We start from the raw sequence: 22,251 nt of genomic DNA on the forward strand, positions 1-22,251 counted from the left end.
TTTTTCCACGTTAAAATTATCGGTACCGATTAAAACCAGTTTACGAAATGTAGTTCAATCCCGGCGATCAGCAATATCATGCTGTTTTCAATACCAGGATCTCTACTTTCTTATCGGCTTTTTAAGGCGGATTTTCAGCAGATAGCGTGAGTCGGTAATACTACTCGGCCGCCACCGAACAAAGTTTTTTCGTCGTTTCAGCGCAAGTTTATTTTCGGAGTTTGGACTTCTGTTGACCTGTATACACAAATTAACTTGGCATTAGATTATACGATTAGGTAAATTCCTAAAAATAAAAATATCATAAATTTAATATATCATAAAATATAAAAATATCATAAATTTCCTGAAAATAAAATACGTTTGAGGTTTCATAGAAGGTTTAACGCTACCAAACTTAGGACTTCTGTAAAGGTTATCATTATCTGCAGTTTCAGTAAATTTTGCATTTACAAATATTGTACTCCTACCTACATAATTTATGTTATTGTGACGTGTTACTTACGTAATTCGGCAAAGGTTTGATTGTAAGTTTCTGCAAGTTAGAGTTATGTCGAAGGCTAAGTTTATTTTAAGTAGGCTGAGAAAATTAGCCTAGTCATAAATAGGCCAACAGTATACCTATGCTTCAAATCATGCAGCAGGTGCAACGACCTACTTTGAGAGAGGACATGTACCCCCACCTTTTGAACAATTAATATAGTGTATCTCAATTGGAACTGTATTCTGTAACTGCCGATCGTACAAAGTTTTCTAACGCTGGTGGGTCGCCTGGCGAGGCCAAGTGGGTGTGACAAAGCCAAATTTTCCACCGGACGATGACGCTGGTGGGTTTGATTCACACGCCGAGGAATATCGTGACCATGAAACCATTCTAAAGAAAGGTGAAGGCTCCTGTGTCCTAGCTGTTGTCTTTGGCGCATGTGCTGCCTTATTCCTTTGCGTGGCACTGATTTTGGTTATAATAATTTTACATAAACATAAAATCATTCGGCGCTTAAAAACCAGCTTGCCAGAAACTAGGCATATTGATGGTCACCAAAAACCAAACAACAGCTGTCCACGAACTAAAACTATGTTATCAGTGTCTTCACCTACTTCTGAAGTGTGGCGTGAAGAAGTGAAGGTGTTCTCGTTAAAGCAATATGTGCAATTTACTGTTGACGGTAGTTTGTTGAATTTGCTTAGGTTTGTGTTAAGTTGAGTGAACCAAACAACTTCGCATCTATATCAGGTTGATTGAAATTCTTTAACAAAAACCCCGTAAACTAGGCACGTCAATTAACCAGGGACTCCCATTGCCTTAAAACCTAGCCTCTTCCTCATAGCAAGATTTATGACCTAACAAAGAATGGAACTTTTGAATAAGATATATTTCCAACACATCATAAGAGCCAATTGAAATATTGACTAAAAGCAATCCAACACATAAATATCAAGAAGTGATGAAATCACTGGCCATCCGGTTTGGTGATTGGACGATTCCAATCTGCCGCAAATGGCTTAGGGAGTTCGTGTTTTTCAAAGTTGTATGGGTTTACTGGTTTTGGTCGGTCAGTTTGAATCTGCAAAATAATATACACTTTTTAATATAACAAAATAACAACTCAATCTATGGTTAACTTTTTAAATGGTGTAATTGTATTGAATATTTCATACAATAGATTCTTATTTGTTATGAAATTAGACTGTTTCCAATGCAAAACGTAGGCAAATTTCACATAGGTACAGTTCCTATGAACTCACTTTCAAGTAACCTAACCTAAACAGTAAACACACATTGCTGCAAAAAATGTTAACTAGTGACACTTGCACATTACATTTGCATCGTACTGCTGACTATATATCACAAAACTTCATAGCACAAAATCTAACCGTAGTGTCCCGTTCCAACGGAAATTTAGCTTTGTCATATCCCAGTTTCTCATAAGCACACTTGTCAAACTTGAGCTGCTGGTCTCTGCAACTGAACAGATAAAATATTGCAATCAGACATCAAACCAATATTCTTTTGGTTTTATACATTTTCACTATTTTTTCTTTATCAAATAATCATCACCAATTAATCAGTCAATCAAGTGGGAATATAGCTGAATAATATAAGAAATACTTACTAGGAAAAGCATCTTTCAGTGTTGTGCTCCAAGCACTGGGCAAATTTTAGGAAAGATTCTCCACAGACATCGGTAATCTTCCTACAAAACAAACCTCATTAATTTCAAAATATATAACCTAACAAATATCAATATGAACTGAAAAATTCCAAAAATATATAGTTAATAATTAAAATAGTAGGGTGTACTTGTAAAAGTTTTCGGCGCAATCTGCCACTTTTTCGTTGTATTTGAGACAACGACGTGGATCGTGGCCCTCCTCAGATTTACACAACATGAACTCCTGATTGACGGGATTGCATTGTACCGCATACTGGAAAGCAGCTGCTTTTAAGGCATGAGAAGGTATGCCAAGCTGCATAAAAAGTAGTTGTTTTTAATTGATAGACAATAAAGTATGTATGTAGTATGTCTGCCCATGGAACCTTATCTGTGACAAACTCAAAACTGTTCAGACAAAAACTATTACATAGAAAGCTATATCAAATGATTACCTGCCATATATTGCTATACGGTGTGCAAGCATGCAAAAAACTAAAATTGCACAAGTGAGGAATGAAAATGAACAACACAAACTGTAGTCTAGGAATATAGGATATATGTTTTATGATGCCTTACTTCTTAAACTGAAAAAAAACCTACGCAAGGATGGAAAATTTGCAATTCGTGTGGTTAATATAAAATGTTCTGACTGCTCTAGCTCAGTGGTTCCCAACCTGCATGGGGTCTACGAAGGTGGCGCACAGAAAAGGAAATATTGCAGTTAGAGGTTATGGTCCGACTGGCAGACTGGAAAGTATGGGAGTTTTTGACACGAAATCATACAAGCAAAGACCCAAGTTTTGGCATGATGGTCTGCACTGAAAACTTAACTTTTGTTTGTATATTTTAAATTGGCGTTCAAACAATCAACTTATCTTTGTTTGTTTACTATAATTTGACGTAAAGTTAAATAAGCTTGGTGTGCGCGTTCATCAATCTCGTGCGTGCTGGTGCTACGCTTTCCACCATGGGATGTTGGCCAAACTAGAAAGCATGGCACTTTTCAACGAGATCTTGGGGGTACAGTAAGCAAAATTCCGGTGTGCACACTGTAAAAAATCTTTTCTAATTATAAGTCAGTGAGACAATTGAGACTAATAGTTAGTCTTCCAACGAAAAGTATGGCTTATAGTTAGTCTCAATTGTCTCACTGACTTATAATTAGAAAAGATTTTTTACAGTGCAACAAACCAGCCAGTGTGCACCTATTTATTAGGTCTACATGGAAAATTTCCATAAAGAACTACCTAACTTTTTAACTTGGATTGTGAAGTTAAAAACATTTAGAAATTAGCTTCATACGACGGCAATTTTAAATAATGTATCACTTACATGGCCACGCTTAATTGCTCGAAAAACATCTTTCAACTCGGGGTCGATTTTTTCCTTGATTCCTTCAGTATTTTCTAATTCATAGGGCGTACCAGGTATGTACGGTTCGACATTAAACATAGAAGTCATGTTACATTTCTTCCCAACACGCCTGTGTGCAAAACAACTTTCGCTAGGCTACTTCTGCTCTGAATTAAACGAAGTCCAACTACTTTCTATCACACTCCAATACCAAACTACAAGCAAGTCCGTCCTTGGGTCAACTTTAATTTACGGATTAGAAAACATAGCGGTTGTGAAATTACTGAAACAAATGGCGATGATGATGCAGTGTCAAAATATTTATATTTGGGTAACGAAAATCTTTAAGCGGTTTTAATTCGGCAAAAATTCTTTCTATAACTCATTACAAAGGTAATAATGGCTTTTTGCAAGTTTCCAACTAAATAACGGTTTGTGTCACAAATAAATTTGCAAAGTATGCATTTTTTATGTAAATTGACTTGGGGTTCTACCAGTTTCGCAACGTATTGCTTAAGAAAATTAATAAATTGAAAATGTTTTCAATTTCGTACCCGAAAGGATCGGTACAATGAAACTACGTCATACAGTTCAAAAGAAAATTGTGGAGACTTATTACCAAGATATTTTTTTTGTAGGAAGGGCACGTTAGTTTCTATGTAAGTTGATATTGGAAATCATTAACTAAAAAATTTTACCAGGTTTTTAGTAGCATAAGTTAATATAAATTATGGTATGGTATAGTATCATAATCTTTATTCCCGGACTGGGAAAAGTCTTTGCACAGCTTAAACTCGCAAATGATTCCTCATCGCTTGAGCTCCAGTTATCAGGCTAGTCGTTGAGCATGATCCGATTGATACGTTTTTTTGATGCTTTGTATTGTATTTCTCAAATTTGGAACTGTTCATCAGAACAACTAAACAGGAACAAACGTCATTAACTCCTTGTATAAGAGATTACAACAATGTCGTTACTGGGTATCTAACAACGGACCACAAACTGCGTTATTTCAAGTTCAGCGCTCCCACTCGGCTACCGAGCCTACAAGGTGTAATAATTATAGTTATATAACAACTAAAGAAATAAATAATTGCCTATGTACATGCCTTAATAGGCATATACCCGCATATACTCACCTATCCACTTGGTAATGGGAGACTCATTTTTCACGACTTGTTGGATTAAGATCCGGCTTTTATCGACAGCCGATTTGATCAACGTCGATTTGGTTGGCTGACTTCAAATCGTAACACAAAATGTAAATTTTGCAATTCGCTCAAAAACATTGCCATACTGCATATTCATGGGGTGTGCAGTGCACATTTCGCTGTATAGCGCAGAAGTGCACAACCACGTAATGCATGATTTGTATAGACTAATTATATTAGCCTAGCCTAGATTCTTACTACACAAATTGTCCCGTCGTTTGGTTTGTGCACTTCTGCACAAACAGCACAATACAACCATGCGGGCAAAGTTACTTGTTTAAGCGCGACAATTTATAATAAAAAGGAAATAATTAAGATTTGTATACACGCAGTCATGCCAACACTACTGTATCTGTGGGCACAATTTCAAAAACAACCATCCTTTCCAATCGTTGTCTGACTATCTAAATTTATGTAATATCGGAAAGTGAGAAATTGCATATTAAGTTTTTACTTCAACCTTGCTATAGGCTGCTTAGGGGTTGATTTTGGACTTATTCGGCAATACTTATCCAATCAGAAATTGGTACTACAGGCCTACAACCTCACATTTTTTAAAGAAATCATCACAAGGCTGAGTTGACAAACTTCAAATTTGCTAAATTGTGATCCAAAAAAATATTCATTACTTATTTTTTCCGGTGTGATGCATTCCTGTTGCTTACGCACAGTGTTTTATTTAATTTTAACATATTTAACCGTGAAAGATTTTGACTGTGTTGCTGTTTAGATGAGCGTTGACTGTCAGATTGCCGACCCTGACTAACTAACAAGTGTTTTGTCGTGTAGGTTTTTTTGTCTAGGCTGCTTGAATCGTTGTAATGGAAGCCGAGGAGGATGTTCTGGAGTACAAGTTTTATAAGGAAGATGAAAGGAGTGGTTTATCATCACCAAAACATCTGACTCCCATCTCAGTCATAAAAGATTTACCGTCTACTGATATCTTGGATTTTATGGAAACCGATATCATAGATTTACTTCCTGAAATGCAGCCAGGAAAAAGGAAAATTGATGCAAATCACTTGAATATGGATATTCTAGAAACTATCCCTGGTAATGAAACGATGAAATGTAATGCTCAATTCACTGCAAGTACACCTCAGGTCAATAAAAAGACACAAAACCATTGTAATAAGAATAATGCCGAAAAGCAATTTTCTAATGTATCGGTTTTGGACAATGTCATTACAAATGTTGATGTTGGCCACAAAGACAGGTCCTTACTTGACAAAGAAAACTCAGATCACAACTTCACCAACATCAGCTCCAGTTATTCTGAAGCCGATATTTTAGAAATTATCTCAATAAATGATGCAACGAATCTTGCTAAACGTGGAACTTGCGGTGTTTCTGTTGGACTCGGCAATGTGCAATGTGATGACAGTGAGAGCACGGACAGTTTAGAAAATGTTTCAGTAGAAAATCTAACTAATCTTACAGGAGACCATGCAGACATTTCAACCCTAAAAGATTCTGACGCTGAAAAAAATAATTGTGATGAAGTATTTGAAAATTCTTTGCTGGGAACAGACTCATTGCTTGGATGGGCCAAGGATACTAGTGAAGATATTATAGCAAAACTTCCTGCCTGTAGCAATATGTGTGAATCATTTAGTGCTAATAAGGTTTGCATAGCTGGAAACAGTGTACCGTGTTCTGGTCTTGTCAGAAGTGACCCATCGGCTGATATAAGTACAGACTTTTTGTGTAATGACGCACTGGAAAATACACACAAAGTAGCAGATCATGAAAAGACGTTAACACAGTCATATTATTCTGTACGAGAGCTAAACAATGCTGTGAAACGTATAAAACCTTTTTCACCTGATGAGCATTGGTTTTGGCTGAAGGTTGTGCAACAGATAAAAGTCAAAAAGGTTCCTGATTCTTCATTTTCATGTGAAAAAGAAGCGACGGCATTGCACTGTATGTGGGCCCTGAGCAAGGCAGGAGTGTCTGTTGTTAATGGATTACATAATGAAACTCTTTATCGCGCTGTTGTCAGTTTGTCTAAGTTACAGCCCACAAAACAGGAAGTATATGCATTGCATGAAGCAGAAGAGCATTCTATCAATTTCAGTTTTAGCAAAACTGTGTGGAATGATATACAGAAATATGTTAAGAATCATGGTGCTTTGCATGTTGGACCTTGGAAAGATTATATTTTGAAACAATTAAAAAAGACCAATGACGTTTGCCATTTTACATTCGTAAGGCAATATGTTTCTAAACGTCGACGTACTTTTGTATCGTTCACATGTTATGGCATTTGCTCGAGATGTAAGCTAAGGTTTAAACTGCAAATGAAAGGAAAAGCTACACTGCCAACAACTATAAAATTCGCAAGTAGCAAGAATTCCACCTGTCAAGTGGCTCCATTAACCACAGCCTTAAATAAAAGCATTCTAAAAGAAGAAATGTCAGGAAACAAAAAATTGAACAAAAGCATATTTCTTACTAAGGGTCTGAAAACAAAGAAATAATTCATTTTTTTAGATTTTTATGCTTTGCTAGAGTTTTTTCATTTCACAAATTCCTGATTTCTTTTTTACTAAGATATGCTTTGCAGTATTTTTAATATATCAAATCAAGGGGCATGTTTAAATGTTTTTTTACGTTTTAAAGATATTTTTCATCTTATATGTGTTGTTGGTATTAGAAAGATAAGGTTTTAAAAATGTGTTCCGAGAATTTATACGAGTTATCAAATGTCATACTGCCTAGTTTTGTGAGCATTTTCTTAGTGTTTGTGCAGGTCTTTGACGAATAACTGTTAGTTTTCTTTATCCATTTTGTACGTATATGTATACATACCTATATATAATACGCCATATTACAAAGGCGAAAATAAGTTTCTTGACTTAAATTACATATCCAGTCGATATTTTTAGTAGCGCACACTCACTAACATTGCTGTATGTATTTAAATCGAATCTGCTGACATTCTTTACTATGTTGCTCTGCCTGCTTTGATATCTGATCTAAAAGTTATTTTGTTTTTCTTTGTTCCTGCTACACTTAGGAAGCTAAACATTCACATAAAATTCAGTACAACTTTTTTACTTTATTTTTCTCTGTGGCTTATCTTCAAAGCATAAATCTGGATTATGTTTTTTTCGCCTTCATTGAAGCGATTTGTATCGTAAAACCTTGTGTGTAGATAAGTTAAGTTGAAAATTTTTGGAAAAATTTTGTTAACAAGCTCGAGATGTAACGTAGCTAGAAAAACATCTTAATTACACCATTACAATAAGATATGCCGTTTTTGTATCATTACAGCTCACATGATTTTGACAAATTCCACACGGAAGAAGCACAAAGTTTGAGTATTGCATTATTCAGCTTTTTCCTTCGCTTTTTGTACTCATTTTCCCCCTTTTAGCTCCTTAAACATAAGTTTTATTGCGTGTGCATGGGGTAAGATGTTTCAGAGTAATTGGATTAATTTTACTAAATGCTAATTATATGATGTTAATGTGATATCAATGGGGCGAAGAGTTAACAAGTTTTAAGACTTGTTATGTTTTAGTAATGAAATCTGCTCGTCTTGTCGCTACAATCCTTTGCCAGATTATTATTGGTCGTGCAGTGCGACCAATTGTTTTCACCGTTTAATGTGTTATCTGTGGGTGTATATTTTAATTTTTGCTGCAATTTGTATAATATTTTTTTATCTATTTAATCATGTCCACACAAAGGTGGTGATGACCTAAAATAATGACTGATCTACAAAACAGGATTTATGTAATCAGAGTTCCAATTTTTATTTGATTAAGACAATAATTATTTTTTTGCGATTTATAGAGGAATGTTTGTTAAATGTCACTCTTTTCAGTGCATAGTTTTAGGAAGGCAACATATTACAAATGTTTTTATTTTTTAATGGTAAGCATGAGCTCTTGTTTTCTGGGCTTGCGCCATTTCATCTCAGAATTTTTATTACTTCCTACTTAATTCAAAGCTAATTCACAAATGGCCTTGTGGTACAAAAATTAATTTTCTTTTTTCTTCATGTGGTTTGTAATTTTTTTTCAGGTGGGTTAAGCAGAACCGTTCTAAGAAGATTCTCTGCCATTTTATAAATGTAGTATACATTAGGGAATTAAAAAAGAATTAAAGTAAAACTTTAATGGAGTCGCACAAATATTACATGTAAACCTACTTAAAGCCTTTCTTTGGCCGCGGCCTTTACAGTTGCAAGATATTTTCAATCAGTCAGATTTATTTCTGGAATATTTTGTTGACTGTCATGATTAAGTTTGTACAAAATGGTCTCCAATACACAAAACAGTCGTACCGAAATGCAAACAAATATTCCATGTTCCAGTTGAAGCAAGATGTACAAGCCAAATTGACATCTGAATGGTTCAAGCACAGCTATACGACTGCAAGACTGCGAGATAACGTTCTGCTCCAACCGGCAAGATACAAATTGTTTGGCCATAAGCAAAGTGAAAAGGAATTTTCCACCAAGGATGATGACTCTGACACCACAAATGATGAACCACTGAAAGATTTTTTTGATGCCGAGTGGTCTTTGTTGAGTAGTGATCTGTATAAATTTGTCGATGAGAGCGTCTTTGTCATTCAACCCCATGTTGAAAGCAGTAAGTTGAGTTGTTTCCATATTTTTTATAAATTTCTCCATGTGGTACAAAGTTAACCTGCCAGCACACATTAATTTAACATTGATCTTGGACTTTGATATGATCAGGCTCTCAAAAGCTCACGACGCCTAAACTTCAACTTGAAGAATCCATTGCATTGGTGGAAAGTCTTCCAAGCTGGAAAGTTGTTGGAAAATTTCTGGGTTTGACAAAGTTGGTTTTTAACGTGATAGTGTGTTCATCAAAGTGAAAGTTAGTCTAGCTTTTGAGTTTTCGGTCTTGAACCAAGGCACTATGGCTGCACTGGTGCTCATGCATATTGCTATTTTAGGCATCCACACTCTCAATACATATTTCCCAAGAAACGTTTTGAAACTTTGTTGAGAAAAGCTGCTGTTATGCCGTCTTTTAGTGCAATCTTTTTAAGTGTGGAAAAGATGTCACCATTGCAGAAGGAAACATACAGAAAGGCTTTTAAAGTTGAAAAAATTTTCGATCGGTAATTATGTTTCCACGTTGTTACAAACAAACTTGATATTATCAACAATGATAAGTACTCAAAACTAACACATGAAATTTTAAATTTTGTTATGATGATTGGTGCAAATAATTCCAGATACACGTTGGTGCTTCAAATATTTCGTTTGCGAGTTCGAACAAAAGAAGCCAAGCTCCAGGTGGCTTTAGCTGAAATGCCATATGTGAGAGCAATGCTGGCTGCCAAATCTTCTGGAAATTACCAGTAAGTATTATAAACGTAGCTTAGTTATAAGACTTATAAGGCTGTACCGGTAACCCCACAAAAAGCTTTTTGTTACAAGTCAATTGTTCGATTATCCTGAATTTGTGGTAAAACTTTTAACTCATCATTTATTAAATGTAAGAGAGGGTCTGTTCTTAAAAGCAATGGAAGAAAATCCAAGCTTGACAGCGTAAAGGTTCAAAATCACTCGACCATGACCATTTGTTTTTCAAATTCTGAATGGTGAATAAAAGGTTCTACCCGATTTTATTTTCTTGACTATCTATTTCATTTTGTGTTAGTGCAGAAGACATTCGATTGTTGGTGAGTCATTTCAAGACAGAATAAATCAGGAGTTCCGTTTCAAAGAACAAAAACTGAAGAAACTCTTAAAATCTTTGAAGCAAAAGCGAGATGCTCATAGAGCGTCGAGGAAAAGAGCAAATGTGCCTGTGGTGGCCGTTGTAGGATACACAAATGCAGGTATATTTTGAATTCTCGCCTCTCTTTGGGAGCTTCAATTTTGAAAGCTGTGTCTGGTGAAACTGTTGTATGCTATTATTTGTTCTTCTTGCTGTTTTTGCAGGAATGTGAAATTTGAGTTTATTTTCTTATTCAATTAACAATGTTCCATTGTTTATAACATCAGTATTAATGTACATCAAATTTACATACTTTACGTAACGTATGTGCTGTTACTATCTCACACAGCGTTTACTTTTATGCATCAGGTTGATCCTGGATGAGTTGTTAATGAGTTAAACTTGCTCTTAAAACAATGCGATGGCGTTTTGTTGTTGTGCTGATACTTAAACTTTTTGTGATGTTGTCCAAAAACTCTGTCATGTATGTGTGTGTATATACAGGTAAAACCAGTCTGATCAAAGCATTAACTGCGTCAGAAACAATGGAACCGAAAGATCAACTGTTTGCGACACTCGATGTCACTGCACATGCTGCTGTCTTACCCAATAATTTGAGGTGAGTGTGTAAAGGACACGACTTGTCTTATTTTACAATCAATTCACCCGTCTGTGTTCTTCCTATCTAGGTATGTTCTTGTGGACACGGTTGGTTTTCTCTCAGACTTACCTCATGAGCTATTCGATGCATTCTCAGCCACAATGGAGGATATGCTACAAGCTGTAAGTAAAATATCGTTATTTTTTGTAACGATGTTTTGTCCAGTATACTGTGCTAGCTCGGCGTGTTGTTGGGGTTGATTGTTGTTGATTATTGCTTGATCGATTGTTCGCTAATTTGACTCCATTGATAGCGCGTTCATTCACCCCTGATAGCCAGTTAAGCATCACAGTACCAAAGCTAAACTGTCGATGTTTTGAATATTGATATGTTACTGTTTTCAAAGCACCTAATAAAGCTGCATTCGGATGACTGTTAATACCAGACTCCCAATATCAGACTCTCAATATCAAAACTAACGCGTTAAGCGCTGTAGTACGAATGACGTAATTCGGAAGTAATCAAACCGGGTCGCGTATATAAAACAGCACCAAAATATAGCACAGCGCTTTTTGTTAAACACACAAAATGAAACACTAATAACATTACAATATCAATTAAATGCAGTAATGAGATGTTGCTCACAGCTGTTGAAGTTTGGTTTCCAGTAGAAGTTGCGAAATTATGCCTCTGTTTTAACGACCACCCGATGAAGCATTTAATGTTTTTATATTTCAGGATTTGATAATCCATGTTCGAGACTCGAATCATCCAGATCACAGCAACCAACTGAGGAACGTGCTTCTCATCTTGTCTAATTTAAGACTCGAAGAAAGACTCCTGTCGAACATCATCGAAGTCCGAAACAAGATCGATCTTCTCCCGGTGAGGTAAGTGTCTGGACAACGCAATGAAGTCCCGCTTACTCTGGTTTAGAAAAATTTCAATTCCTCCAGAACGGATGAAGACGGTGAGGTGGTGAACCTCCCTGAGGTCAGTTGGCCCAAATCGCAGCCACTTAGATTGAAAGGCGAGCAGGTAGACATGCGACCTGCTGTTATCTGTCGCGTGTCTGCAACTTCCGGAGCTGGGATCCGGACACTGATCAACCAGATCCAGAAGAGCATTATGCGAGTGACGAATCGACAGAGAGTTGTACTCTGTGTTCCAGCTGGTGGAAGCCACCTCCAATGGATTAGAAATCATGGTGCTGTGGAATCCGTCACTGGAGATGGTGATTACCATTTGAGTTTAACTGCCATCGTAACCCAGGCTCAACTTCATAAATTTTTAGCTAATTTCGTTGATGTAAAAATAACTCAAGACGCCGTCTTCTAAAAGACTGGATTTAAGGGCAATAAAAAGTTTTTTCCATTCTGTCAATATTTTTTCTATTTTGCGCTTAAAGCGTTCCATTTTTGCATTTCTTTCATCAACTATTCATCAATAAAACCAAAACACCAAACCGGTCAGTGTAATGACGCAAAACGCGAAGTTGAACAAACGCAAAGCACACAAACATTAATCAAGAGCTTTCTAAACAATGCACACTAATTTTTTGGCGCAGTCAGAATGCGTCAAAGGTCCTATTCTCTTGCCTTGTCTAAGTGTCGGCAGTGACACAGGCAGGGCGTTGTATCTTGGGCAAACAGGACCTGCCTGAAGTCGCGCTCTTGGACTTCCGCTCGGAGGCGCACTTCTCCTGGCTCTGCTGTCCGTTTCGCACAGTTTTGTCGGGCAGCGAAAGAACGTTTGGCACTGCAAGTAGTTCACTATGTGTGTTCAGTTTCTCACCTTGTAGGTTGTTGTTTAGGGGTTTTTATTCTCGGAATGAGTAAGCGTGAAATTGTTGTCAAGCTCTGCGGTAACTTGCTGCACTGAATTTAACAGTTTACGTTGCGTTTCCGAAATATTTGCTGAGATTTACCCAAATCGGATCGTGGTTTGCCAATTTTTTAGCAATTGCCCAATGTCGAATAAAAATATCTACGGAAATCGCTGTAGATGCTGCAGGCCTGCAGCGTACTTTGGTCTCCCTCAAATTACACAGAGGTTTAAAACTAACCTTACCGATGCCTACGCCGGCCTTTCGTGGCGTGTGCCCGAACCTTGTTGTCTTCACCATCCCACGAAAAGCGGCAGGTACTTCTTGTGGCCACTGGTAACACGTGCGCTGCACGGTGTTGTGGGTGTAATTCACTTCCTGCTGATGTCTTCGTATCGGCACTGATGAATGTTCGGTTCGGTTTAAAGACGTTTGTCAACCGCCATGTTTTGTACGGTATATTGAGAAACTAGCGGTAAGAGACGTCCTACGTCGTACAAGGTATTTTCTGTCGCCTGTTTTTGTGGTAAATCTTACCTCTTGGGTCAGCCGGGGTCATGTATTTAGCCATTTCTTTGGTATCGTGCTGGCAGGAGAAATTGGTCGATCCTGTGCAATATACAGAGAGTTGAAACAGTCGGCTTAATAAATTATCACGAAACTATGCTGCATTTTGCATATATTTGTGTGCACGGACGATTCGGCGATGATTTGTTCTTCCTCGCCAATCTTAAACAGGAAATAACTCAACGGCACCAACTGTCCGATACGTGTGCCTTGTATGATAAAATTTATTCTCGACTCAGATCGAAAAGATTAAAAGAGTTAATGAAATAATCAAGAATTTAGAAATCTTTCTTACTTAAATGAGGAAGGGTTTCATGACACCGCAGCACAGGCAGCAATTGGTTGGGGTTCCAGATTCCAAACACCTTTGTGAAGCCAATTTTTAAACATGGGTTTTTCTGAGCAACTTACTAAAACATTACTGGTATTTATTGGTTAATATTATATTGTTAGGTTAGTAATTCTGTTAATCCTACCTGATTCAGTCTGTTATAGGGACTTTGATAAACAAGGCCTACTGGCTGAGGATTTTGTCTTCTTGTCGGAGAATCCAATCTAGTTAATTCCCCCCTTTCAGCTTCTGTTGTAGCGCCAAGTATTCGATTCTTCAAGCCGTAATCATACAGCGTAATAGTTCGCGGCAGTTTGCTTCGTTTAGTAAATACGTTTGCCATCGTTCTAAATTTTCTGTACAGTCGAAAGTAGGCTATATTCGATTTTTTTGAAATAATTCGAGTTTAAAAATTGATCTACAAACTTCTGGGTATGCCCATCTAACCTTATATACTGAACTGCGGTAGAACCAAATTATAGACTAAACGCCTGTTCGCTGCTGGAATTCCTTTGTGTGCGTTACCAGGGCCTTTAACAACGTGAAAACACGCCCATACATGAACTCGGCGATTAACGTGTCGAAATAAAACATCCAAAACCGCTGGTTGGGTTGCTATAAACTTAGTACATTTTTCTCTAAGTAATTTTGTGTCCTTACCTTAGTTTTTGATGCGTTTTCTTTTCTTGGGGTTCATATCTGCGCCGTTTTTGTTGGTTAAGTTCAATTAATTTTTTGAGTTTGTTTACTTTGATGATAATGTCGTAACCATACCTATAGTGATGTAATACTTGATAATTATGACATAGACTAGATCACTAGAGGATGGATATGTGCAAATATTTACCTCGCTTTAAAATTAAATTCATTTTTCTATTTCCCTTTAAATGGCAGATGACATTGTGACGTGACATAAACGTTTGTCAAGATGTTAAGATAGTTTCTACAGAGCAATTAAAGGATAATTTGAAGAGAAAAACTTTTTCTTTGCGATTGCACCTCGTTAATAGTTCGGCGGTGAATAAAATCTCCGCATTCTCAGAGAGAGAAGTGAAATTCGTAAATATTTCACCAGAGCTCCAACCACGCTTTGATTCATTTCATCCCAAATAGTTTTGGGTTTCCAAATTTTTGAGGCTCCAAGCTTGTAACATCTCGTTGCCTTGGCATTTTTGTGTAAACCCAGTCTTAGTGACCTGGTTCAATTATGTTTCAGTATTTTACCTAAATTCATTACATGTTAAGAATAAAAAGACAAAAATCCACGCTTTGTATAGAGTGGACTATAGAGGTAACCGTAACACGTTAAAGGTACCCCTTGAGTAGAAAGGCTTTGGTTTGATATTACGGCGGCCCGCCTGCTACGTATAAAGCGGTGCAGCAAATAGACTTACAGAATCATGGAATGTAGCGGTATAGGCTACACTTGCGGTTAAATTTTCCAAACACATCTTCAAATCTATAAAGAGCTTTTGATATTTGATGCCGATGAGGAAGCCAAGCAGTGACGTAACCTTCCTTTTATTGTCTTCACATTGCCGCGTATATTTCCCGGTTTGTCTGGAAGAAATAGATTGATGGTCTATCTGAGATAAGCAGCAACGTGTTAATAACTTGCATGACTTTAAAAAAGCCTTGGATATTTTATAAACTGAAAAAATTTGATTTTGCTGTCCGAAAACATGAAAATATTTTGTTTAGTCAGTTAAATTTTCTCATATTGCTATAGGTGACGTCGCATTGCTGGTTGCATGTGCAGTTATGTAAAATCCGTTGGTCAGAATAGTCCATGTTCAGTTGCAGTGATAATGGTCGTTCAGTTTGGCAGCAGACAACGTTGATTTAGGCATCTCTTTACCAGTTCTGTTGGTGAGCTGCAAGGCACAGTTTTGTCAAGTTTTAACTAGTTTCTACACAATTCGTCGAAATGCAGACAATAGAGCATTTATTGATTTTTAAATAATTTTTTAAAGTGACAAATCTATTTCGCTTGAATGTTACAGCAGGCTAAGTTTCAAAACATATAACAATAAAGCAAAATGAAAAAATCGCTTCACGTCATCAAGATTCTATTTATGATGTGGCTGTTTTCAAACAAAGTTCTTGTAAGTATGTGTTTATATACAGCATTGGGACATTAAGACTATACCCCACGACACCACCACGATGACAAGCAACAAATTTTATCGTTTCAACATGCATTTGCTGTCAGGTTATCCGTTTGGAAACTATTTTCAATAAACCGTCCTTGATTGTTTCAGGCCGACTCGGAATGCATGGAATTAAGTAGCGGTGTGAAACGTCAAGTCCAATGCACCGGTGAGACAATCGTTTTCTTTTGTTATTTTGAGCATTTTTACGAAATCTGTAACATTTCAAACTTCCCCTCAGGTCTAGCCCCGTTCTGCTGTGCCACCGGCTGCTGCCAAACCAAAGACAACCCTTTGTTGAACCAATGGTGTAAGTTGAATTCCTGCTACTGACATTCCACTCATTCTTCTTCTCCGCCTGATATGTACAGAACCACCTTATAATTTTGCAAAGCGAATGCTCCTGCCTGTCTTGTTTTTTTCGGCACTCTATAAAAATGTCCCTCTGCTTACGCAATAGTTCTTCTGTGTTTGCAAGTGCATGTGTAACAAAAGCGATTTTGCTTGCATGCGCCTGTTTTGGTCAGCAGGGATCGCGATCGCATCGATGTTCGTTATCTTCCCGGTTGTGCTCATGGGATGGTGCTTCCCCGGTTCTTTGTGCTGTCTTCTTCCCTGTTGCTGTGTGGACGCACACGACGGCGAGAGCACTGTTCTTCTCGGATCTTCGTCTTCTTCTTCGAGCGAGAGCGGCGAAGTTCATGTTTCAATCGACGAGACCTCCTCAAGTGACTCTTACTAAACTTCGGACTTGGTTTCAATGCAGATCTTTAAGTTTTATCATGATTCTGCGCATCCGTTTGTGCCAAATGCTCGCTTATCGCTGCTAATATAAAAGATCCTGCTTAATTATTGTTTCTGCTTGGGCATGCTCGCAGTGTTTGTTGACTTAGGCCTAGATAATATACTGTTATTGCGCAGCATTGTTGGATTGATGATAATAATAACAACACAGCAATTAACGGCTGCTGGTTTATGCTTGGAATGCCGTTGTTTGTTGCTTTGCACAGAACTCGTTGATTGTCAAACACAGTTGGTTTTATTTTAATTGCTGATTGCAAACCACCAAGAGACGCTCAAAGAAAATCCGTATAGAAGTGATTAATAGAAGAAGTTGAACAATTGAAGATAATGGTTGCAAGATATTATTTTATCGTTAAAAGGGTCACTTGTATTTTCTACATTTTCACCTCCTACTGTAAATATTTAGGGCTATGGCTTTCTGTTTCATGTGGATTTATGCTCCTTGTCACCGTCGTCGCTCTCCTAACCTGCAAGATCCATCGCTCCCGGAAGTGCTCGTGTTGCTCAACAGCGCCCCATAGCGAAACTGATCCGTTGCTTCTGGGTGCGACCATGACGTCAGCGTCATCTACAACGTCGCCATCACCATCGATTGTCCGTCGACTTCAGCAGTTTCGGGACAAAATAAAAAACATTGAAGAAGAAGGAGCAAAAGATAATGACGATATCATGGAGAACAAACCAGGTGCTCACTTATACAGTCAGAGCTTTGTAAAGATCCCAGTTGCGCATCGTAGCCTCCTACTTTGGCTGGGATCACGTTCTATAAGTCGTTCAGTTTCAAGAAAATAATTTACTTCACCCCCGTATAAATGAATTAAATTTACTCGGCCCATTTGTCGAATGTCGCATCATATTTAACACAGTTTTATTACCAACACACTTTTGATTCCGATTGAATCCGTAAATTCTCTTCCTTGCATCTACCCACAGATTATCCAAATTCAAAACCATGCTGCAGAGATGCGGTGCACTCCTTTATAAGAAGAGTAACGGTCAGTTATGAATGCGCTCCAACGACATCTAGAGGCGAAGATCGAGCATCTTTACTTGAAACATTAAATTTGAAAAGGTATCACGTCAATAAAGTCGCATCAAATCGAAAAGTTATACTTAATGATTTAAACCTATAACTTATGGAAGTTTTGCCTCTTCGCTTTGCGTTGTGTTGCTGTAACTCGGTATGCGCTTCTTCCCATTGATCTTATTGTTAATGCTTTGCTATTTCTTTTCTTTGTATTACCAGCAAAGATGAAGACGTACTAACAAGTCAGAATACAGTTCAACTTGACGACTTCGATTCGAACAAAATGCCTTTTGAAAGCAGCGGAAACTTGGCGCCAATTTGTGAGGGACACGATGCCGACAATCAAAGTTTCATCACCGAAATGGATTTCGCTTACGGTAGATGGCGCCCCCCTGCCAATTTCGTCTATTCTCGAACCTCCACCGTCTTCACTGACGCTTCTTGCGAATCCGAAGTGGAGCTTATTAGGGCGCTAAGTTTGACGGATCTTAATGAGGAAAATGAGGACAACTACCTGGGATTCGAAAGTGCGGAAAGCAGTGAGTCTAACGCCTCGGAAAAACTTTCCTACTACCCAGAAGGTGACCCAAGCCAGGCCAATGGCACTAACGGACTCTTTGACGAGCGCCTATGCGTACCCTCGTCACCTAGTGGTGACCGGAACGAGTTGAAACCAAGCGATACTTATACGGTCTGTCAGCGAGACTTCTCCATCGCGTACAAATATGACGCAAAGCCTAAGAAAAATTGATCGTTTCTGGGTCAAGCTCGATTGCTTGGAAGGCGTGATGATGGTGATGCGCTCCGGGGAATCCCAAAATAAATCTTAGAATTAGAAGAGATTTCCTGTTTGTTTGTTTATTTTGTTGTGATAACTATGGACGTATCGATGATTTCAATTGTTTCCAGTCGGAGATTCTGTGTCGTTTTTAATATTTTTCGACAAACGTCGAAAAGTTTGTGGCCATTCGTTGGCAAAACTTCGACGATGTTTTGTTTGTTAGAGTGAACATCCAGTTGACGTCATGTCGCTTGCTGTCATTCATTAATATAACAATAACACATATAGGCAATTACATTAACCAGAGTAGTACTGCCCCGTATGAGGGAACCGGATTTGTTACGCTCTTCCTCGCCAGCGACACCACTGGCAAGATTATTATCATTAAAGAAATATGAGTCTATAATCCACGGGGTCGTGGAAACATTTTTGCCGCGTTGCGCAATCGTTGTGATGTACTCAAGCAAGACATTAACGACGACTGCTTTTGTTCCGTGACTTTGGCGAACAGTTTCAAATTCGCAGTAGACCACATAAAAGGTAACATAAAAAATAAAATATGCTTCTGTTAAAAAATGCACATCGACAAGCCGGGTTTCAAGCAGTGAGGAAGCATCATCGAGATTAAGTCGTGCAAAAAAATTTGTAAATCCGAAGATAAAGATTTCGATAAAGGCAATCATACCAGTAGCTATTGATTTGTCACATTTATGAATTTTTTTTAACCCAAAACTAATTTTGAATCACGACGTACCCTAGATTACCGCTTATTGTACCTCGTCAAAATGTACGCGATAACTGTTAATTGAGAAAGCCATTAAGCAAATAGGAACTGTTTTTGTAAATCATTCAACAGCAACCATGAACCTAGTGAAATGGTCAACTATAACCACTAAAAGCCAGGAAACGTTGAAAAGCAAACTATAAACACAAAACGGTTAATCTTGCTAAAGATCGATGGTTGAAAATGACAATCGAATACGGAAATTTGAGATTCTTAAGGTATTTCGTATTAAGTTTATGAATGCGCTAAATTTGTCCAAAATAAATTAATTAAACCATTCTCTGGAAGCTAATTTCCGATTTGCATTAGGTTTATTGACTCGGTTTTAATTCATCAATTTTTCAGGCGCCGATTTTTACTGGCCGTCTTGATCTAAAGATGGTTGCCAAGGAAACGACTGAAAATTATTGCCTGATATCAAGCAATAGCGATTTTGACCTTTATTCCTAACTCTCCGCTATAAAAGCCTTAATAAAAGGACCATGTCATAACAACTAAAGGTTATGCTTTTTGAATGTTGATGGTTGCTTTAGCTTCTGCGGTAAAACAAACAAAACAATTTACATTTAAATTTCGTTTGCGGCTTGGAATTTGACAAAATTTAATCTACGCTCGTAGTTGTTACAAAGCTACCTGCTTTCAATGAATTTTTCACGGCTATCTTATTATAGTGGTCAAATGTATGCTATAATCTAAAATCAGTTTAGTGAAAACATTGTGGAAATAATACGTCATTTGGCAAATCGCTGTTAAAGGTTGTCGGGAAATTTATCACCACATCGCCCGGTTTACGTTCTTCAGAGAATTTGTTTTACAATTTTCCCACCAGCTGCCGCTTTAATTTAGTGGATAGTCAAATCCCTTTCCGCATCCCAAGGACGCATTGAACATCTAATACAGCATTATAAAGATATGTTTAGTTCTTAACATGACTTGTAGACGGGTTTAGCGTAGGGTAAGGCCCATTAATTGGCGTCTCTAAGGCTCAAATCACTAAATAATCTAATTTAGAGAGCGCACGGTCGAGGTTGATCCCAGACAAGAAATAGAATGTTAGTTGCATGAAATCAAAACTACCCCACTAGACAGTCTGTTTAACTCTCAAAAGTCTAGGCTAGGCTACAGGTGTGCTTAGCATCCATGAGTAGCCTAAGGTTTTAGACCGTAAAAGCTGAGCTATTGCAATTCGAAAGTGGCAGCTGTACGTGGCCTTTACATCTCCGTTACAAGGCGGAACTCTAAACAAAAAAACCTTTCCACGAAAGGTTGATAGGTTGTTAAGAAGTTGTAGCTTGTACATGTGCTGAGAATCTAGTCTCGATTGTTCTTTAATCTTGGATTTTTAACTGGCGTAAAATTACAACGTTTATTCATGAAAATTTTTGTAACTGGTAAAAATACTTGGGCATAGCATCCGGTATATCGTGAGTTTCCGTATCACTTTATAGCGTCCTGGTGATCTATTCTGTAGTTGAATGCGTCATACAAATGTTCTCGATTATATCGCCGTTATGTTGCGTTTGCTTCATCAGGTCTGACGTAAAAGAAAACAATGTTTTCATTTCTGACTGCTGTAGTTGGTTCCAGCATTTTAGCATTCCAAGGTATTTTAGCTTCTGCGCTAAAGATTTCGTGCGAATCCGGAAGTTAATGGTAGCAAGGCATATAACTTACGAGGGCCATAAACTTAAACGCAGTATCAAGTTGAGCGGGTATGAAAAAGGAAAAGAAACAGGTTAATTAGTACTCATGATTAAAGGTGTGTTTTGGAAGATCTCGACTATTCAAACTAAATATGCTTACGTGGTAAAAAGTGAAGGCCTGAAATTAAATTAGCTGTGACATGTATGCGTGAGCATAAATCTAAAAACACTTGATAGTTGTTATAGTTACAGTAAGTGAGACCCATTCAAGCGTGAAATGTAAACGTGAAAGTAAACGAATGAGAAGAATATAAACAAAGCAATAATTTTGTCCATGAGACATTTATTTACTTAAAAATTTTTTAATCGGATTAATTCTTAAATTATTCAAAAACGAAGAGCCTAACTGCGTAAATGGATACCACTTTGGTGTAGGTGATAGACTATTTCAATTTCAATTTGGTAAAACAACTGTGACATCCAGACACCTCTGAAATATGCCTTTCACAGGATTGACCCATACTTGGTCCTTTCACCGTTGCCGTCTTTTCAGCATGATTTGGATTACCCGGCATACTGTGGTACTTTTGGAATATTTATTATGAAATTGATAGAGGCTTTTTTAAGACCAACATTAGGCCAGCCACGGGTTAGAGTCAAGTATCACAAGAACAAAACAAATTCAGTATCTTGTTGTTTTTTGTTGTCATTCCTTTGCTACAGCCAGAGCGCCGGAACGCTGTAAGGCGACAAGGGCATTTTTCATACTTTTGTTCTCATTCTGGGTAAATGTTTTTCAAGGTCATTGCAGTTTGGTTTAAGTAGATTGCCTTGGTTACATATACCGTATACGTCATCGTCTGTGATCAAATGCAATGCAAAAATATGACTTGCTTTATCGATGAATTCTTTCTTTTGATATGAAAAGATTTTCTTTCTTATCTTTTATGCCATATACTGACGCAACTACCTTCAGTCAACAGACGACATTAACGAAGAAAAGAGCAAGGGATCATCTCTACTTTGCACTCGTGCGAAGGTAATTACCCGCAAAATTGGCAAACGCTTTGTAAGCCATGATGGGCAAACACAAGCTGTCGACTTGCTACCACATTTTTTAGCTGATTTTCGTGGTTTCGAAAGCAGTCAAATGGATCTTCAAAAAACGAAAGCCAAATTGAATTGGCTTTGCGGACGTAAATCGTTGAAATTTTACGGATCGCCGGCCCTCAATTAGATCCCTACGCTTCATGCTGTCGCGCTAAGTAGGTAACACGTGACGTGACATGGTGCTTGTAGATGTGGCA

The 22,251-nt window shown here is 37.7% G+C and overlaps 4 protein-coding genes across 7 annotated transcripts; 2 read left to right on the top strand and 2 right to left on the bottom strand.

Annotated features, from left to right (window-relative positions):
- Positions 1 to 1,354: 1,354 nt before the first annotated feature.
- Positions 1,355 to 3,748, bottom strand: LOC143468891 (NADH dehydrogenase [ubiquinone] 1 alpha subcomplex subunit 8-like). The gene is made up of 5 exons (XM_076966359.1): positions 3,489 to 3,748; positions 2,303 to 2,469; positions 2,115 to 2,195; positions 1,876 to 1,966; positions 1,355 to 1,565 (listed from the first exon to the last, which is right to left on the bottom strand). The coding sequence occupies exons 1-5, from the start codon at positions 3,615 to 3,617 to the stop codon at positions 1,452 to 1,454; spliced, it is 582 nt and encodes a 193-aa protein (XP_076822474.1). The 5' UTR covers positions 3,618 to 3,748; the 3' UTR covers positions 1,355 to 1,451.
- A 1,774-nt stretch (positions 3,749 to 5,522) lies between these two features.
- Positions 5,523 to 15,911, top strand: LOC143468791 (putative GTP-binding protein 6). 2 transcript variants are annotated; one of them, XM_076966190.1, is made up of 10 exons: positions 5,523 to 9,327; positions 9,435 to 9,540; positions 9,659 to 9,826; positions 9,944 to 10,069; positions 10,377 to 10,552; positions 10,936 to 11,050; positions 11,121 to 11,214; positions 11,771 to 11,922; positions 11,989 to 12,266; positions 15,883 to 15,911. In XM_076966190.1, the coding sequence occupies exons 1-10, from the start codon at positions 8,970 to 8,972 to the stop codon at positions 15,894 to 15,896; spliced, it is 1,587 nt and encodes a 528-aa protein (XP_076822305.1). In that variant the 5' UTR covers positions 5,523 to 8,969; the 3' UTR covers positions 15,897 to 15,911. The 2 variants fall into 2 exon arrangements, with proteins under 2 accessions (XP_076822305.1, XP_076822304.1); XM_076966189.1 differs by lacking the exon at positions 15,883 to 15,911 and having other exon boundaries at positions 5,524 to 9,327; positions 11,989 to 12,499.
- On the bottom strand, positions 12,491 to 14,564 carry LOC143468793 (uncharacterized). 3 transcript variants are annotated; one of them, XM_076966192.1, is made up of 6 exons: positions 14,416 to 14,564; positions 13,901 to 14,111; positions 13,720 to 13,789; positions 13,395 to 13,466; positions 13,098 to 13,258; positions 12,491 to 12,790 (listed from the first exon to the last, which is right to left on the bottom strand). In XM_076966192.1, exons 2-6 carry the CDS (start codon positions 14,096 to 14,098, stop codon positions 12,569 to 12,571), a joined length of 723 nt encoding a protein of 240 aa, XP_076822307.1. In that variant the 5' UTR covers positions 14,099 to 14,111; positions 14,416 to 14,564; the 3' UTR covers positions 12,491 to 12,568. The 3 variants fall into 3 exon arrangements, with proteins under 3 accessions (XP_076822307.1, XP_076822308.1, XP_076822309.1); XM_076966193.1 differs by having other exon boundaries at positions 13,103 to 13,258; positions 14,416 to 14,562; XM_076966194.1 differs by having other exon boundaries at positions 12,787 to 12,909.
- LOC143468792 (uncharacterized) lies at positions 14,940 to 18,829 on the top strand. The gene is made up of 6 exons (XM_076966191.1): positions 14,940 to 15,860; positions 16,017 to 16,074; positions 16,147 to 16,215; positions 17,116 to 17,394; positions 17,643 to 17,781; positions 17,956 to 18,829. The coding sequence occupies exons 1-6, from the start codon at positions 15,795 to 15,797 to the stop codon at positions 18,485 to 18,487; spliced, it is 1,143 nt and encodes a 380-aa protein (XP_076822306.1). The 5' UTR covers positions 14,940 to 15,794; the 3' UTR covers positions 18,488 to 18,829.
- The last annotated feature ends 3,422 nt before the right edge of the window (positions 18,830 to 22,251 follow it).

The sequence above is a fragment of the Clavelina lepadiformis genome, chromosome 8, assembly GCF_947623445.1.
Source record: "Clavelina lepadiformis chromosome 8, kaClaLepa1.1, whole genome shotgun sequence".
Lineage (NCBI taxonomy): Eukaryota > Metazoa > Chordata > Ascidiacea > Aplousobranchia > Clavelinidae > Clavelina > Clavelina lepadiformis.